The sequence below is a fragment of the Folsomia candida genome, unplaced genomic scaffold, assembly GCF_002217175.1.
Source record: "Folsomia candida strain VU population unplaced genomic scaffold, ASM221717v1 Fcan01_Sc003, whole genome shotgun sequence".
Taxonomy (NCBI): Eukaryota; Metazoa; Arthropoda; class Collembola; order Entomobryomorpha; family Isotomidae; genus Folsomia; species Folsomia candida.
The window spans coordinates 10350022-10369578 of record NW_019091195.1 but is presented as its reverse complement, the minus strand read 5'-3'; the positions used below and the strand labels follow the sequence as shown (position 1 = coordinate 10369578).

Here is a 19557-nt window from a genome sequence, read left to right as displayed (position 1 = left end):
AATTAGCGTCTACTTGGGGCTTAAAAATGGACGTTGTCAAGAAATACGACTTACTGGAGCACAAACACTCAGGACGGTTGACACGGCTGGTCTAGTGGGAAATCTTGTCGCTCTGATATGTGCAAACATTCACCAACACATGACTTCCGTGTTAATAATTCATCGTACCTTCGAAAAATGTTCAAATCCGACCACAGAACGTATATAAAATCCCACTGAATATGCTACCCAAGTTTACCAAAGATTTGAGGGGGGAAATTTGGATATAGTAAAGGTGCTTGGATAAAGTATTTCCTTTTTCCACGTTATGAAAAATTCAGAATCTATCCATTTTAAAATGGTATGTCAAAATTTCAACCTTTTTGGAAAGTGTTTCCTGAGATAACCGAAAGAAATGTTGAATGAAATGCTGTCAACAAAGTTGAGCCGATGATGTGTTTGGACCTTGGTAAATTTCTTCTGGTCATGTCCAGCAGTTTTCTTGCGGAAGCTTCAGATAGAAGGAAGAGTTTCAAATTCGTCGGTCTGCAAGTCCATGTGGCAGCGAAAGTTGTTTATTCCTCGCATTGAGTTATGGTGCGTGCATTTGTTTCAAATTTCACCTTCCTACCTCCTTCCTACATTAGCATATGCAATGTAGTATGTACACTTTGTGCAACAAATTCTTGTGAAATGTCGATAAATCATGTAATTATCTAACATTGTCAGACAATTCTTATTGTTATGATGCATCTACTATCGCAATGTGACAAGCAATAACCTTGGTTCTGCTAAAAAGATGAATGGCTACCACAAAGGGGAATTAAAATTAAACTGAAGCTGGGGCGAACACACCGACCAAATAAATGGAAGCGGACTAGATAAGACGTCACCCCCCTGATCCCGTCATTATGTGATCCATCTTCACGCTGCAAGTTGGTGGAAATCCCGTTACATATATCCTCGCTCAAGTCTAATGAAATAAGTCAGTGCAATATGCTTCATGATTGTGGCTCAATATTGCAATATGCTCAATGACTAATTGTTGAATATAATTGAACAGACAGATAATATGGAGGAATCGATTATCACACAATGATCCTCGTGCACATATTTACACGTTATTGTAGCATTGAAGGTTAGCATCTCAAGCAAGAAAGAGGGGTGAAGTTGACGTGTTTTTCTCCCTCTCTGTCTCGCTCTTTTATAAAAGGGAAAATAATGTGGAATGTTGATTTGATGCGATGTAATAAGTTGAAATAACATGAAATGGCACGACACCGGGTGAAAAGGGAATTAGCGAGAGACGACTAGGGAAAGTGAGAGAGAGAGAGATCAATCTTCATTGATTTGAAGGGGAAGGGATTTGGGAGCTTGTCTATTATTTGGAGAGCCACCAACCTACAGTTGTATCCCTAGAGCCTTAATAATGAGCTTCTTCTTCTGAGAAGCAAGTCTCTGGAAATCTGCACCAAGGAGGAAGGACGAGTGATCGTGTGTACAGTACTCTCACAAAACTCAGTGTGGGTCTAATCAGATTCCAATTTCTAAGTCAATATTGACCAAAAGCAGCCCAACAAATGCAATGCACCGCTATGTCCCACACTCGGTATGTACTTATATTCTACTTTCTCTCAGCTCCAGTGCACCCACCGCTCGCCCAAGAACACTCAACTTTTTATTCGACTCCCTTCCCCTCAGTCCAGCAGTCCACCCAACCAAGTGCCTTCTCTCCCTTTATACTATTTGGTTCCAGTATTCGCATTGAACCCTCCATAAATTCACCTTCGGCTAAGCTTGCAAATCCTCTCTGCTTTTATTGCTTCGACGTACTTAGGAGGGGAGCTTGCGAGGTTGATAATAACAGATCTTGATGCCCTTTGGATATGTGGTAGGGTCCCATGAGTGAACTAAAACCCTGAAGTGGTTTGACTCCATGGCCCCATTTGCGCCCGCCACACCCACTCAAAAATGTCCAAAAAACGCTTTCACTCCAGTTTTCACTCATTCAAATCCACGCCAAAAATCCAATTTTACTCGGATTTTGAAATTTCTTTCACCATTACACTCCCAGATAGTTGCTTTCTGCAATCCAATATCAAACTCAATTTTTTCGAAATTTTTAGTATTTTTAAAAATTGCAATTCGGAATGAGGATTGTTGTAGTAATCAACAACGCAAATTATGCCTGCGAAATAGTCATCAGCAAAATTGAGTTTGATATTGGATTGAAGAAAGCAACTATCTGGGAGTGTAATGGTGAAAGAAATTTCAAAATCCGAGTAAAATTGGATTTTTGGCGTGGATTTGAGTGAGTGAAAACTGGAGTGAAAGCGTTTTTTGGGCATTTTTGAGTGGGTGTGGCGGGCGCAGATGGGGCCATGGAGTCAAACCACTTCAGGGTTATAGTACACTCATGGGTCCCTACCACATATCCAAAGGGCATCAAGATCTGTTATTATCAACCTCGCAAGCTCCCCTCCTTAGAGCTGATCTGAACTGGACATTCCTCACCAAACACAGATAAATCTCCGTGCTCAACGATTCCACGAACCACCAGCAGCACACATTCCGTTCAACATTGAAAACAACTTAGACTCAATTACTTTTCAAGAAAAGTTTAATTTTCTAATGGAAGACTGGAGCTGTGCTTTCTTTTGTGCAGAGCGAACATTGTATTGCACTCGAACTTACCAATAATTTACCAACCATTCAGAAGTAATTACATTTAACTCATGATGAGACAAACTCAAGGATAAGTAATTGTTTTGCCAGCCTTGCGATATTCTCATTCTCGCCATGCAGACGATATCGTGCACAGATTGAGTTGTTTACCGGACCAGATTACCAGATTGCGGAAGCAAGTGAGAATTTGTTGGAGATTTTGTTGTACATTATCCACTGATACACTCGGTGAAAGTATAACCCACTGTTACGTGCTTGTACACATATTACTCCTGACCCGAGGTATGTAGGATGGTGACTTAACGAGCATAGTTTATCTGGTCCTCCTGATGGACAAGAAGTTTTGTTGTCTGATTCTATATCAATGTAACTTTTACCACTTGGTTCATTTACTCCACAGCCCCAGAGAATTGCCAACTTTTGTTGATTATGTCACTACTTTTGTATGGTGGTCTCCGCTCAACATTTACTTTTCCTTTCGGTATGAAGTTGTATGCCACCAGCGAACCATCGGTTGCCATTGTTGACGAGTTGAGACTTTGCTCTGCTTTCAATCTGGTTGTGCTGGCATTTGGAATTGCAAGCAGAAAGCTGCAATCAAACTCGAGCCATCTTCCACTCGGTTAAACTGTAACAAACCCGTTCATCATAATAAAGACTCCAGTGCATGCGGATGTGTTTACTATTGTACTCATTTTGACCCAAAGCCAGTGCCCTTAGTCATATATTTACATATAAACGGAAGTTCAGAATATAAGTTATTGCACATATGTGGAGACAGACACAAATTTGGCAAATACTTATAATAATGTTGTAATAAGTTTGAAATAGAATGTCTTGTAGATTTTTATCTGAGCATATTACACATTTAGAAATACATGATCAGTCCTTCAGTAGTTCTAACTGCTTAACTAAATATGCCTACTGCTTTGATTTTACTACTCTCGGTTTTCTCAAACTTCATGCAATAATCATTTTATTGGAAGATTGCCTCGATCCATATACCTGGGACGTTAATGAACACCTTTATGGTCACTTTAACCTGCTTCATTCTCTCGACTAATAAACACAAGTTTAATTGTGAGACCTCCGAGTTTATTGCACAGCTTGTACTTACCGCAAAATGGGATTTTCCTCCTTCGGGCTGAATACAAAGTTATTATAAAGTGATGAGGAACAAGGGCATACACATGTTCACTGCTTAATATGGATCGTTTTGCTTAATTATCCTTTCCCGCTCGTCACTAAATAGTTATGACTACAGGCCAGCTGCATAATTGCGTACACGACTATTTTGAGTTTGCGTCAATTGAGCAACACTGACTGATCTTTTCACATCAAAGATGCACCTCTCGAGAGATTTCTACCTCACTGCGTAGGACTTTTAATGCACCCAAGTGTGGTAATTCTGTGCACCGCGTGGCAGAAGAGATGAAAAACATAGGCCAAGGATTGAATTACATTGGCTGGTTGTAAGGATGGCCAGTGTCCCAGCTGCCCTTTTCATTATGACTCCAGTCTTCGAAGTAATGAAAGGATGTCGACAGGGTTTCATAGACGACAAGGTTCAAGATGAACGTTAAAACCTAATGACCTCCATAAAACACCTAGACCTGCTCTGCTCACCGACGACATTGCGACTGGGCTTAATGCTTGAATCCCCGTTGTTCAACGAACCACCAAGTTGTTGGGAGCTTGCTCACTGTATAACTTGGCCTAAAAATGAAATGGAGAAAAATTCTAGATCTCCCTTAAGTTTGTCGTATTATCAAAATTCTTACCATTTAGTCAATCTCCCCTTTATTATTACACGCGAACCTGAACGGGGCCAAAAGAAAAAGTGAATTTATATGTTGGCCTACATATGCGTGAATTTGTACCCTACTACATAAATACTAAATATAAGATAGTGAAATTTTTCCAGGACAGAGTTTCAATTTCTCTTCTGCTAACATCAGCATGCGACTAATAATGATAAGGCTGAGAATTAACCGATACAAATACATAATTCGCAGGTGGTGTTGGTCGTGGCTCGTTTATCAGGAAAGGCATAGGATTCTTATTTTTAGAAGAAATTCTTCCTGGTTCAATCGCCTCTTCTGACTATACGGAACTTTCTTTTGCACTTAAGTGATGAAGCGGTAGTCAGGTAAAAAACCAGAGTGAAAAATAGTTCATGACCGACCAAACCCCAAAGTTTCACCACCTCGTAGAAAGCTACAAATCTTTTTCTGCAAAACTGCACAAACTAAGCAAGCAAGGAAGCGAAGAAGTACGCAGTTTGAAAGAGGAGCACTCTCTTCTTCAAACCAGTCAGCCAGACTTTCACTCTCTTTTTCGCCCTCGCTTCCCATTTCGTACCTCATTTCGACTCGAGAACATGCATGCACGGAATATGCATTGCCATGCTATACGTATCATTCATTTGTTCATTGTTAGTTCGGTCATGAGTTTGGTGGAAGTGCAGCAGGACACCAAGAAATTTATTGCTCTTGTATTATCCACTGGAAGAAAAAATAATTGTCGTTCTACTTTCTTCTTGAATGCTCACTTTTATTCCTATTGTACTTACCACTTGGCGGTATTTGCCTTCTCCTAAAAGTGTTGAATAAATGGAAGCAGTTTTTCTCACGTGGTATCTTCTTGGTTCCTTTTACTACTTTGCCGTGTTTAACATATAGTCTTTTAATAATGTATTAGACAATCAAAAGTATATTTATTTCCAAAACCGCATCCTCCATTCTGCAAATTAATTAAGTAGATAAAATACAACTATGTTAAAGGAATTGATGGGTAAAATATACTACGGTTCGTTAGGTTGAAAACAATAGGCCACATTTTTTTATGTTTTCCGTTCTTGTAATGGCAAAAGTCGTCAAGCCTGCTGTTACGAGTGAAGGGATTTTATAAACTTTTCTTCAAATGGAGGAATTACTTGAGCTAGGATGATGATATGACATGATGGTCGAATTTACTGGTTAATGGCAAAGTAAACTGCTTTCCACTCCACAACAACCAGGGACGGAGATCACCCTCGTGACATCATGCGGGCTGATGGTTCACATTTATTCTTCTTATGGCCTAATATACAACCAACAGCCACATTAACTTTATAATGGCGAATCTACCCACACGGAATTTTTATATGTGGGAGCATTGTTGTTATCTCCGTGCCCAGCCCCCTTCTTCATAAAGCGCATCCACAAAATCAACCAGTCCAGTTCACCAACTCCATTTTAATAAGCTAGATATCTGTACAAATATATTTTTCGATTTCACGCTGCGTTTTACGTGATACAGAATTCCAAATGTTCTCCCTTCCTCTTCTCCCCACTTGTGACTTTGGATTTCTAGGATTGTTGGTGGGGCAGGACACATGCACATATCAGGGAGAAAGCTGGGCATGGGACCGTCGTCGTCATGTCACACTCAGAGACGAGATGCGAGCTATTCTGGCGAAAATTCGTTTTTTATGTGACGAGCGAAAGAAGTTGGAATCATGCACGACTGAACCTCGAAATGGAGTCGAGTTCACCTCCAGCCTAAGCTGGTTTAAATTACAAACTACAAATCAATCCTACAAAATTTTATCTTTTGCTATTCACCCTGACGCATTTTCTCTGTGTCGCAACGTTCAATCCCAACTTTGTTGTATGTGCATTGAATTTTAGTAGCAAGGAGGGCAAAGCTGCATAGAGCTCAAAAGGGGTGGTTCGTCTTTCTTTCGAATTCTAAATCTACTGTGTATACTTCATTCAGCCCGAGTCAGGGACAGAGATCGTTTCTAAATATTCTCCGAATTGACCAGACAATACTATTACCACCCCACGTGGTGGGGATGGTCGAATGTTTCTTAAATAATATGTTATATTATTTATTCAAAAGATTTACAAATCCTCCACTTGACTATCAAGACTAGTGGGACTCGTTTCTTTATAATATTGAGTTCCATTTCGAAATTTGAAGTTGTATTTGCTATGCAAAAGTCATTTTGAGCTTACTTACCAACTTTCAACTGAAAATAGTAACTTTTAAAATACATGTGTGCAAAATTTGAACTCAATCGGCTCAGACGTCGGCTTGGCTCCATTGTGTCTCGAACAGCCGAAAGATAGAGGGGGGTTACATAAGCCCAGACTCGGGCTAAAAATACGATGATGAATGATCAGAAACCCATAAATCCATAAATTCTGTTGCGAATTGAGAGGACAAAGTGTCAAAAGTCACGTTTACTTTATTTAATTTATTTTCCATACGGGTCTATTCAAACATGTATCACATTGGTTCTGCATATAAATATGTACATACAATTACATGAAAAGTATAGATAGCAATATTAGCAACAGACTTTAGTTGATAATAAGTAGAATGAGATTACTAATATAAAAGCTTACAAACATTAACACTTTTTCTTTATATATACTTAACATATGATACATTTCAGCATTTCAACAAGTGATACATTTCAAGCACTCTTCTGGAAATTATAAAGTTGAAATTATAAATTACATGAAACAATTAAGGGGAAACTATATATAGCTTCGTTTTTGTGTGCTTAATACCAGCTTAAGAATAAATAATTTTGGCATCTCTTTTATTGTCAGCAACTAAGAGGATTTGTCAATCAAGTTGAATCGCTGGTTTCTCCAATTAACGAGAAAATACGTTTTCTTTGGTCTACTTCGCTGAGACCACTTGAATTATAGATACGGAGACCGAATTGAAACTGGGAGAAAGTTGTTGTACGCTTTCTCCACAATTACAGGCCATTTTATAATTTATGTCGTCTATGTGTACTCAAATCTACTTAACTCTTTAAATTTATACACTAATAAGTATTATAACATTAGTATACAAAGAACTAATATACTTAGAACTGCTATTTCAGAGTATAAAATTTGGCCTTGGGTCGCAAAAAATAATATCTCTATTCATTCTTAAGTAATCGAGTCGAGTCGAGTCGAATCGAGCAGGGATGTCACCACGGGAATTTGAGTCCAAGAAAACTCGAGCCGGAGTACCAACGTATAAATGATGGGGGTTCAATTTATCGTGATTGATGTCCCCCGGAATGACCCTTAATGGTTTTCCATCTCTCCATCTTAATGGCCAGGATTTAAAATGTTACGTCGTGCAGGGTCGACTGGATGTGCGATGTGGCATTTATTCGCAGATTTCGATGTTGCCCTCCAAATGTGGCTCTGAGAATCCTGGCTGCTTAGTTATACAACAGCTAGTTGAGTTGGTAGGAAAGTGGAATCGGTGGGTGGGAGGGAGACAGGCTGGCAAGTCGTTGTTAAAGTTTTTGTTGCATTTTCTTGTGAAAGAAGTGGCTATTCAAAAAATGGTCATGTTCTTATCTCGCTCGGCGTGACGTACTGCGTTGATAGGAGGAAAGTAGATATTTCGTGTTTAAATGAAATTTCATCGTGCATCGTGTGCTAGCATCCCTGAACTCATTATTAAAGGATAAGGACGTTGTTGACGGGGTCAAATTCGAAAGGTTCCTTTCTTTACGCGACAAGCCTTGAAAGAAAGTCCGAAGCATACGAAGAGCAAAAATACGCCTCCAGCAAGCAGGTACATGGACCATGAAATCTTGCACGGCCCTGGAATATTAAATAACATGGCAAATGATACACTGCTATTCTTTTTGTCGTTTATTAAGATTCATATAAATAACTGGAGAAAACGTAGTGTGAAAAGAATACAAGGAAAAGTGTTTATCTAAATATGCATGCCTAAAAATCTTTGGTAAAATTGAATATTTCTAAAGTTTTGAATTTGAAAATTTATTAAATTGCTTGCCAAGTTGATATGGCCCAGATTGCATCACACCATCATCACAAGCATCTTGAACTTCTTTATTTCCCCAGCCCACTGAAATCCAATTATAAGTATAATATACTATATTTACTTTTACATAGCACTAAAATATTGTAAATTGTAAAAAAAACTTACGCGGATAAAGGGCAACGCCGACGACGATAAGCAACCCTGAAATAATACAAAAGCAAACATGTTAATTCAAATATGTCCCCGTAAGCTATGTTTCAAGAACAAACTTGGAGTTCCAGGAAGGTGGTTGAACGAGTGGAGAAAATACTCAAGTTTTCAATTCTAGATTATACAGATCGAATTTGATACGGTCGCTTCTCTTTCCGCTTCCCAAAATATATGTAAGTGAATTGGTAATGGAATCCTCTTTGGAATTCCCGTCGTACATTTCCGTTCGCTCTGAACCCAAGTATTTTGTGGCAACTTGAAAAGACAATTCAGCCTAACTTTTCTCAACTACACATGTCATTGTGACCATGAAAATAAGTGTAATTCTTTCTTATTAACAATTATTTAAGATAATACAATTCAAAATGACTTCTAGACGTATTTCTTAAGTTAAGTAATGCTAGATGATCCCCAGGTGGAGATAAGATCAAAAGTAACATTTTATCCTCGATGTCATAAGCTGACTTGTTATTATTAAACACCAACTAGAGTAAACTTTCTGACATATACGAGCTGAAATAATGTAATAAAGAATCTCAGGACATAGCATAACGCGAGTTGTGCCTTGGAAATGAGTTGGAGGGGAGGGAAAGTGCCAGGTAAAACGACACCTCGCAACAGCTCGCCTTGATAATCTCTACAGGACTGGAAACATTACGATTACGAATTGTTTTTGTTTCATCAAACTTTAATTAAAACAACTTGGGATGATATGAAAACCAAATGTCTCCTTTCCAGCCTGTGTGAAGCGCATCTCATATTTCCACACCAACTTTCTCCCTTACCCCAATCCTCGCCTCATCCTTCTAGTTATCGCCACTCACTGACTTGCTCCTGACGATTATTCTTTTCTCAACTCAACTACATACATATGAAAAAGTATAAAACTCGAATCGCATTAGAGTCGTGGTTCACTAAACTGGAAGAGCCAAGACAGAGAGAAAGCAGAGAAGAGCTTAATGAGCAGGAGAAAGTGTGAATTTCTTATCGCCACATTTTTACCCTCGTTGATCTTATTATCCCCTTGAAGTTGATGTTCTCTCACTCACTCTAAGCACACGTGCATAGGAACAGACAGAGAGACTTGATCCTTTCTAGCAGTTGTTGGCGTCAGGTTAAACTTGAGAAAAGCGTCAGCTGAACATTTCTCCCTGTTTAAACAGCATGGCATGGAAATTTTGAGCTCAGAGATCTCTTCTCACGTCTTATTAGTAAGAAGGGTGGCATGGCATCATCAGAGCGTGTGAGTTCATAGATTATCAAAGCAGCTACGCCATCTGGATATATGTGTTTCATGGTGCGAGCTAACCGTTGGCCCCATTGTGCAATCCCTTTATCCCCCAGAGTAGTAGTCGTAGTGGGTTGGTAGATTCTGGAGCAGGAAGGAAGGAAGTGGTGAAGAAAGAAGGAGCTAATCATCTTTTAAAGGAAGAAAGCCAGCAGCCTCTCCCTAATTCACATTCACATATACAACAATTAGAGTCCCCGGAGATGAGGAAAGGAGAAGAGGGGAACAAACTAAATCTGTTCCGCCTATATCCCATTCCTCGTCTTCTTCAAAAAACATCTGCTCCTCTCACAAGCCAACAATTCTTCTCTGTTTCTCATCCTCCTTGCTTCAAAATCTTCTCGTACTAATTCTCCCGTTTCAACATTAAAACCTGGACGCACAAATTCTCAGCATAAAGGAAACAAAATAATACAACGAGTTGGAAGGGGCGCATCGCTATATTCAATACTGCCCAACTTTTCCCTTTGCAAATATGTACGTCATGCATATCCCCTTCCTTGGAGGAATTTGAATAATAGTGCGATGAAGAGAGTATCAGGAAATTAAATTAGTTGCAATCAAGGAATTATTGACATTGTTGCCAAAACTTGCCTCCAAAATATAACAGCAGCCAAAGTATGAACACAAGTATGTACTTACATAGGTCACAATACGCCATCAATATGTACACTCGAGAAGCTACAACTGATGAGATGAATAGTGGATAATAGACAAATTATAAAAAATGGATAGATTGTAAATTACTTACGAGTTGTGCAAGGCAAAAGTGCCAGCTAAAATTTATGCTCTTGAGCACGTCTTAATTTTACATTTTTCACGATAATTTATTAATACGATGTTTTGGTTTAGCAAGCTTATTCTTGTAAGTTATTGTAGTTTTTAGTACACAATTTGAGAAATTGCAAAAGCTAACTCCATATTTTCTACTAAAAGAACTTCTTGTGCTCTAGGACGCTAAAAAATTCACGACCTAAAAATCATCGCCCGGGTGGAAGCCCTGAGTAGATATGTGTGCATGTAAACGAACGTCCCTGTTTGCTTCTCAATAATTCCCGAGCACCAACTGGGACGAGGAAGTGGAATGGAGGAAGGTTGTTATTCATTCATTGTTCAGACCACATTTTTGATGTTCTTCTCCCAGCCCGGACCTCTCTTGCCTTCATATTTCCTCCTCGACCGTGCTTATATAATGGATCTCAGTTTTGATGCTTCTCGACTATCTAACCTCGGGTCTCTTACTCCCTTTGAAAGTCTTTTATTGTTGTTAAAAAAAGAATGAAAAAAACCTAAGTGGTGGAGTCGACAGTCACTGAAACTGCCTCGGGAATATGAGGCAGAAAGGACAACGAACCATAAAAATGAAGCGAGTTAAGCAATACATTTGCTGTATTTTCGCATTTTTTCGAGCAAGATGCTAGTTGATCAAAAAGGTAGGTGGTGGTGAAAAGGGACAAAGAATGAATATCGCATAAAATATGAAACAGGGCTTGGAGGCTGAAAAATGCTAATGTCACCTCAGTAATAAGTAGTAAAAGTAGAATTTGCATTCACATCACATCAAATTTCAAATGTCGTCTCTCGTCCTTCTTCCAGGACCCAACGCTGTGTGTTCTTTTAGTTATTTGTCCCATACACTTTTGCCCTACTGCTGCTGCTTACAAAACGGTGATCCATTCTCGTCATGCCTTCCTTCAAGACACAAACTATTCGATGTGTTCCGTTGGAAATGCTCCGTCATCAGTTCTTCTCTCCATCAGAAACTACTTTCTCAGAAAATCCAGCGGAAAGTGAACATTACAACACGGACCAGAAATTGACATTAACAAGGATTCTGACAGGGCGAAATATGGACGCATCTGGAACTTGGGGCCACCATCACTGTCATTGCCTTCCCATCGCCTCCTTCCACATTCATTTAATCCATGTCATTGTTTTTGCCAATAGTCACACATCAGATACGTTATCATCCACAACACGGTGTATCAAACTCTATGGACGTATGAATCAAGGAATATATATGCCTACATTTGGAGCACTTTAGCACACTATATTCTTAACACAAGACTTTGTTCTTTTGCATAAAATCCAATTTCTCTGTACAATACGGGAAATAATTGGCGCATTGAAAATAAATAAATAATGTGTGTAGAACCTTTCTACATACTCAGCATATGTGTATCTATGCAGCATATATCTTTGTTACATAGATTGTCTTAGTAAGAAGATAAAAGCTTCAGCAAAATTGAAATCTCGACCAATAGTACACAAACTAAAAATTTTGAACAAAAACATGGCTTACATACATTTTATCTTTACCTCCTTTACCTTTTAATTTGTCAATTACAACCCTGATGGAAGAAAATTTGAGATAAATGTTGCCTTTCAAAGCCTCGAAAGGAACATATTTAATCAATGTAAACTAGGTATGTACAATACATATGTAATTGGAATCTTTGGGCATGAGATGGTTTGGTGAAAGTACGGTGGATGCAAAGCTAATAGAAGCGGACATTAAAATTCTATCCTCCTTTGATCAGTACCTTCAAGTTTCTCTTCGTTCGATCAATTTGCCTTCTTTCATCTTTTCTCTTTCAAACCCACATTAAGTTTGATCTCTCATAAGTTGAGTAAATGTGAATCTTCCATAGACACGACATGAATTATTTAAGCACCCCAAAAGCTTTTTCAGTATGGCATAAATTATTAGATTCGTTATACACAGTAATCTAAGTCGTCAAATGACACAAATGCGTATTGAACTTGCTTCAAGTCAGGAACAAATAGAATTAGTTCAATTCCTGACGATTATGAAAATGCGAGTATTTCAAACTAACATACACGATGGACATTTTTGTTAGGAGTAAACATGTACTTTCTCTTTCAGTATTTACACAAATACATACTTGGCTTCACTGAAATATTCATAAATTTACAGAAACAAATACAAAGTAGTAATTGCACCAAAGAACAAATTATTCTTGACTCAATCCTAGTAAAACTCCATCTCTTCTCATCAATCTCCCCCAGTCTGACCCGGAGGGGTTGTAATTAACAGATGCAGATTACAAGCAAGTTAATTAAGTTGAACTTAATTGGAGTAATAACTCATAAATCTGTCGCGAGTGAATATTTCATACGTTCTCAACGAGCAGTATGAAACTAATCCCTTGAGATTGGATTCTACTCCACTCACAAACCAACTCTTGAACTATTTACCTATTTAGTATGTAGATACATGTATTCTACGTGGATATAGATGTTATAGATGAGCATATATGCACGTGTATATACTAGAGAAGACAACCGCATTTCCATTATTATGCACTCACTTTCTATCGGATTAAATATTTTAAACGCTGACAAACCTGAAAATAATTGGAGAGCACCGGCAAATTTCACTGTGCTTGAGCTGACGATATCACCAATGCACCAACAACAGCACGCCGTCAGCCCGACTAAATATGAAGAAAGTAGAAATGAACAAATTTACACTTCTAGGTTTAGGATTTTTAAAACATGGGCCATTAAATAAAAAAATACCTAAAAGTGAAAGTGTGGTTCCAGTCCCAGTTAGAATAGTGGTTGCTCTCCACCAACCTGAAAGAAGAATACATAACTTCAAAATTACTGATATCTATTTAAACCAACCTGCTCTTGATTTAAATTTTAATCAATGTGAGGAGTTAATATTTACCTGATGGGATTGTCCAAAAGCTGCAAATTAAATAAATCAGTCTGAGTTTATTCTTGAAAATAGAAACTTTCTCCTCTGTTTGGGAGAATAATCCAGGTTTCACTTCTCATTATTTTGCAAGAGAAGGTAATATGCAGGGAATAAATTATTATGTATACTAATCAAAATCCCAATCATCAATGTGCGTATCCGAATGCATGGAACAGAATGGAGATGCAGGCAGAGTACATAATCAAATTTTTCATCTTTGATTCAATTCGATTATTATGCATTTATGTGTATGGGTATGTATACGCGTACATACATATGTACCCCACCCGTTTGTAAGTAGGAGTTGAAATTAAGTCTCCTAATAAGCTTTTCATCCTTCGCCTTTAATGAAATTAGAAGAACCGTGAATTTCCATAACTTAGATATTCCTCAATCTATGCGTATCTGAAAATGAGTCAATGAGTTTATAGGGACCGGTCGGTGGGTGCAGTTATTTCAAAGCACGAGTTCTGAATTCCTGATTTTCGTTTGTCCTCCTCTTCCTAGCCCTCAATAAGAAGGATTCAGCCAACAGTTTCAGACGTAACGAAATGAGATTGTCCTTATGTAATTAATTTGCATATAAAATCTGAATGCTTCTACCCTTCGTAATTTTAATCAGTCTCTTGATAGCGAAATAAGACCTTTTATCCCATCCATCCGCCTACTGCATCTTTCTCCTTTCACCAAATTTGCATTTCACGGAGGGGATGGGAGCAAGACGTTAGCGGAGGCGGCATCCACGCTAGTCTCGCTGTTATGTGGTGTGTTGGTGGAATGCCAGATGAGGAAAATAATGAAATGGAAAATTTTCAATATGCTTTGTCAGTTGAACGAATTTCCCAAATTAGTTTTTCGTAGCCGATTTTACGCTCCTAACCAAACCAAATAACTGGCTGCACTTGACTCAAAGAACTGAACTTTCCCTCAAAGTCCTGTTTTCTCTGAATCAGCAGAACATACGCATTATGCTCCTGTTATATAACAGAAAACCATGTCAGTTGCGGTGGTCGTGAACCCGTAGCTCGTACTATTAGCACATATATTAATTCTTCGCTCGTACGGAAGTGAAGGAACCACGGGTTATGGGGTCAACCCTCTATACTTTTAGGCGACAATAGCGTTGGACCGATTTTTAGACCATGTTGTCCTGATCTATTCTATTTTCCTTAGAAAATATACAAGTCCAAGTTTGAGGTTAATGGGACATATGCCGTGGTACGCTTTTGGTTTCATGAATTCTGTGCCATAAATTGCATTTAATACATTATGTGGTCCACCAATTCTCTTCAAACTTTCCCCATGTCATCCAGAGATTACTATTGTTTTCAAACTTTAGCCACGCTAATGACATTACGACCAAGAGACTGATACTCGCCTTGGAACAACAACGTGGTTCAAACTAACTTATCCTTAGGAACATTTGCACCAGCTCTTCGTCGTGATTCAATCCTATTTGACTCAATAGAGAATAAATGGATTCACATCATCTTTAAACTTTTGGCTTCTCAGGCGAAATTCCATCGTTATAATCACTCTCAATATAATATTTACATGAAATGCAGACAAGGTTTGAGATATCAACTTGCTGTAAAGTTCTAAAGCCTTCAGATAGCCTTCCTCTGTAGATTAGTGGCTTATGTGAGGAAAAGTAGCGGAAAGACTACATAGTTCTGTGTAAAGTATTTTAAGGAATTTGTATAAATATTTAAATGACCCTCTGTTGTGTTGTCTGAGGATGAGTCGGACTAACCAACTCGCTGTTTGTTTTTTTGGAATTAATCAATTCCATTTGATGGAAAGGAATGGATTAACCAGGGACAAGGTTTACAAAAGCCATGAATTAATGAAGGAGTTTAAATTTTAAATCCCCAGCTCAAATGGAGAACATTGGAATAGAAAACAAGACGACCATTCTATTTCAAACTAGTTTATTTACTAGGCTTGTAAAAATTTTATTTATTCACGAACATTAACCATACCCACGTACATACTACTTCTACACCACATACGTTGAAGATGCGCTCAATTTTATGCCGAAACTATTAGAATGAGTGAATTGATGTACCTTGAGTATCTCCCACATTGCGAAGTGATTTCTAAATTTCCAGAAGGACCCATGTACGGAAACCCGCATCTGATGAAACTTCCAAAACTGGTGTCAGTCTCTGCTAGCAATTTTCCCTTGAAATAAAAATACAAAAACAATTGTTAAGACTGTCAATGAATTAATACTTAGCATACTGAAGAAACGGTTCATTTCCCTCTGATCATCCTCAACTGAGCATCGCTTTTTTATGTAACAGTTTTTATCTCTGCGAGAGGCTTTTAGTGGAAAATGTGTTTTTAAGGAAGACAGAGTAAGACGATACCACAAACAAGAGTTCTCATATCGAAGCATGTTACACTATGAGATACAATACGGTATTCAATATTATGTATCCATTGTATAGACCCTCAATGGCTTGAAATGCCTTACTGACTAGCAACTATGCACATACACCAATATATAAAAAATAATAGAGATTGAGGTATTACGCACATTGATCCAAAATGGTAAATAAAATCCGCAACAGGCCACAAGAGCTGCGCTTAAGGAGAAGAATGCCCAGACAATCCCGATGAACGTAAGAGTGGACGCCATAACACTTGTTCTTCTCGTTGCAATTTTGGTGGTCAGAGTCTGTAACTTTTGCCAACTTTGTTCCTCGCTCAACCAAGTACGACAAACTTTATTCACGACACTAACACAACTTTCTCACATTCCAGAGTCTAGAGCCACCAACAACTGTCACTTTATGTATGAAACATTATTTCTTCCACAGAAAACGACTCTGATCTTCAGTTTACTTACGTATTGCGCCAGGAATTTCTCCAATAATGATGAGAAGGGTTGACAAATTTTATCCTTCGTCTGAAGACAAGATCCTGCCCAATATATTTGGAATTACCAAAAGTTCCTGTTGCCCACTATTGTCGTCCTTGCTCTCAACATTAGAATTTATTTACTTTATTCTGGCTTTCATTTTCCCCTGGATTGTTTCGAGTAGATTGGCGTTGGTCAATGTCTATGTGACAAATACAGGACAATAAATAAACGCAATATTGAAAATGAATCTCTATTTTATCGGTTCACTCTCTCTTAAAATCTAGCGTCTTTTCTTTGCTTACACATTCGCACAACCGACTAAAATAAGTTACGTTGCACACTATTATCATCCTCCCGTTTTACTGACTGAGAAATTGATAGTTGTTCGAGTAAATTGCATACACATGAACACAGAACCAACACTTTACTATGGTGGTTTTATTTTATTACTATTATTACTGTTACCAATAAACACTCTGATACACAATCGAATTGGAATTAGCCCATTTCACACGGAAATCCGTTTCATTTAATTTCTTCGTGTGACAGTAGTACAATTTCGCCATTAGCTGCTCCTCGATGTACACCAAGTATGTATACGTGTATGTATTTTCAAACGTTTAAATGGTTTCAATAGCACATGTATATGTACGTACATACACAAAATAACATTGTTTGTAGTCACCGATCAGCTTCAAATGGTTAGCTTATTCTACTAGCGAACATAATATGTATATCCGAGGTTTCTCCGTAGTACGGCTGTGACACATGAGAAACCGGTATTGCGAATGCAGGTAATCCAATCAATTACGAAAGTTTGTTGGTTACGTTACCACGATGAGGACGCACACGCCTACACAAAGTATGTGCATTATTGTTTGCATTCGTTAGTCTTTTATTTAAGAGGAGATGAGAGATATGGCACCAACAACATGAGCAACGCGTGTTTTTGACCTCTGGTGAAAACTGAGGAGTGAGCAGGGACAGAGCTTGGAACCAACTAGATCCAAATTTCCAACTGGTCCATGATTTTGCCTTCCAGTAATAACTCCTCTCTTGCTCCCTTCTTTTTCCTTCGTCGTCTCTCTGCACAACTCGGTCGCATCCTTCTCCAGACCCAAATTCTGTCTTGAACCAACCAAATATTCCCATTCTTTACCTACGAAAGTACGTACAGAAGACAACAATGGTTATGATGATGGAAAGATGGAACCTAGTCGTCTCCTTCACTGCAACGGCTCACAATTGAACCAACCCTTCTAAAATCCACAAAAAGGAGTACAGGATGAACCCAAATGACACGCTGCTAGTCGTCGAAGGAGACGAAGAATCCACCAACATGACAACTTTTAAGGCAACATAATGTAATCCAATAAGTCTATGCAATTTCAAGTACATGAGAGACTCATTGTTGTCAAAGCACGGATCCTTGATTCTTCAAAAGTGGACGGCAACTTCCAGTCTTTGATTTCAGGATGTGTTTGAAGAAGGGTTTTCATTGTGTGGCGCATTCATGGTCCTCCTTCGCATAGGAACATTAGCAAACGGAGACTATGGATGGAGCACGGACAGCGAAAACTTTTCTTTGTCTCGGGTTAAATCAAGCAGAAAAGAGATACCGGCCGATGACATTGAGGGCAATGGAGAAAAGACAAGTGAGCATATTCACGGTAAGCAAATACCTGCTCCTCGTTTTCATGCAATGTGTTTGCAAATCTTCATTTCCCTTCGGGCCAACAGCGTTTTGTTAAGGCCGCTGATGAAAGAATTCGTTTGTTCATAAATTCGTCTCTTTTTTGTTTAAACGAGACGGTATAAATCTTGGGCACAGTATTCGAATATTAAAACAAACGATTTTTACCTAGATCCTATCTCGCAGAAGGGAAAAAAACTGAAAGGAAGAAATGCAGCGTTGAAATGCAGGACGTTTCCTCATCAGCATGGTTTAACCATTACTGAAATTCTTTCCTAATTCTTACTACAATTTACTTTAACTACAGGAATTCATGAAGGGAAGAGACAAAATATTTGTTTTTTATGTAAACATGATAGTTGAACATTCTAAAGAAGCTTCAAAAACTAAATGTCACGGCCAGTGAGTAGAGCACTTATGCAATAAAATTGCATACATATATATATACCTAACCTGGTCATATATAACAAAATGCGCTAAATTACCGAGAATACTAAAGAATTTCTTAATACAATATTTCTTCGTCCTTTGCACTAATTCGTCACTTATTGTTCATACAAATTTAATGGTGATGACATATTTATTTATAATGCAAAATGGTTGGAAATCTGGATTTGAGATTGAATAATATGTTCTACGCCTTTAATCTGCTACACATCTTTGCATTGGTTTGTAGTAGTATTTAGCGTTATGGCATAAACTGTAATAAATACAATCTGCCAACCGCAGTGAGGAAACGGATGTTGTTACGTCCAGACCAGGAGACGAGTTTGGGTGTTGCATGACGATTCCACCGACTTCCACTCAACTTCCATCATAGACGAATGAATAGGGTTCACAGGAAATTTAGGAGACCAACAAAACCGGGGAGAGAAAGCGAGGTGGTATCATAGGCAATGATAACCAAGCTCCATGGTGTCTCTTCTCACTTATTGCTTCGTGAGGAGAAGGAATGAATACTGAGGGATGAACAAGCAAGACTTGGTTGGATCATAGGAAATGAACCAGATACGACACTGATTGTTTGTACTACAGAAGCACGTATTTACTAGTTCAACACCTAACCTAACAGCAGCTAGTCTAACAGCCTGTCCATCTGTCAGTACACGACTTCAATACGAGTTGAATAATATGTAAAACTTGTAACAGAACGGAAATAACCCCAGCTCGATATCATTGGTGAAAATTTAAGGATTCGATTCAAGGAGACACAACCAGAATCATGATTATTTTCTGTGAGGCGAAACTCTTCGCTTGAGAAGGCGTTGAATAGGGGCAGCGAGACGATATTAACTAACAGATTCATAATT

The 19557-nt window shown here is 38.4% G+C and overlaps 1 protein-coding gene across 1 annotated transcript; it reads right to left on the bottom strand.

Moving 5' to 3' along the window:
• Window positions 1-6864: 6864 nt before the first annotated feature.
• LOC110846709 (LHFPL tetraspan subfamily member 6 protein-like) lies at window positions 6865-17574 on the bottom strand. The gene is made up of 8 exons (XM_035849826.1): window positions 16228-17574; window positions 15754-15869; window positions 13656-13675; window positions 13502-13558; window positions 13327-13416; window positions 8626-8661; window positions 8473-8544; window positions 6865-8273 (listed from the first exon to the last, which is right to left on the bottom strand). Exons 1-8 carry the CDS (start codon window positions 16327-16329, stop codon window positions 8155-8157), a joined length of 612 nt encoding a protein of 203 aa, XP_035705719.1. The 5' UTR covers window positions 16330-17574; the 3' UTR covers window positions 6865-8154.
• Between the last annotated feature and the right edge of the window lie 1983 nt (window positions 17575-19557).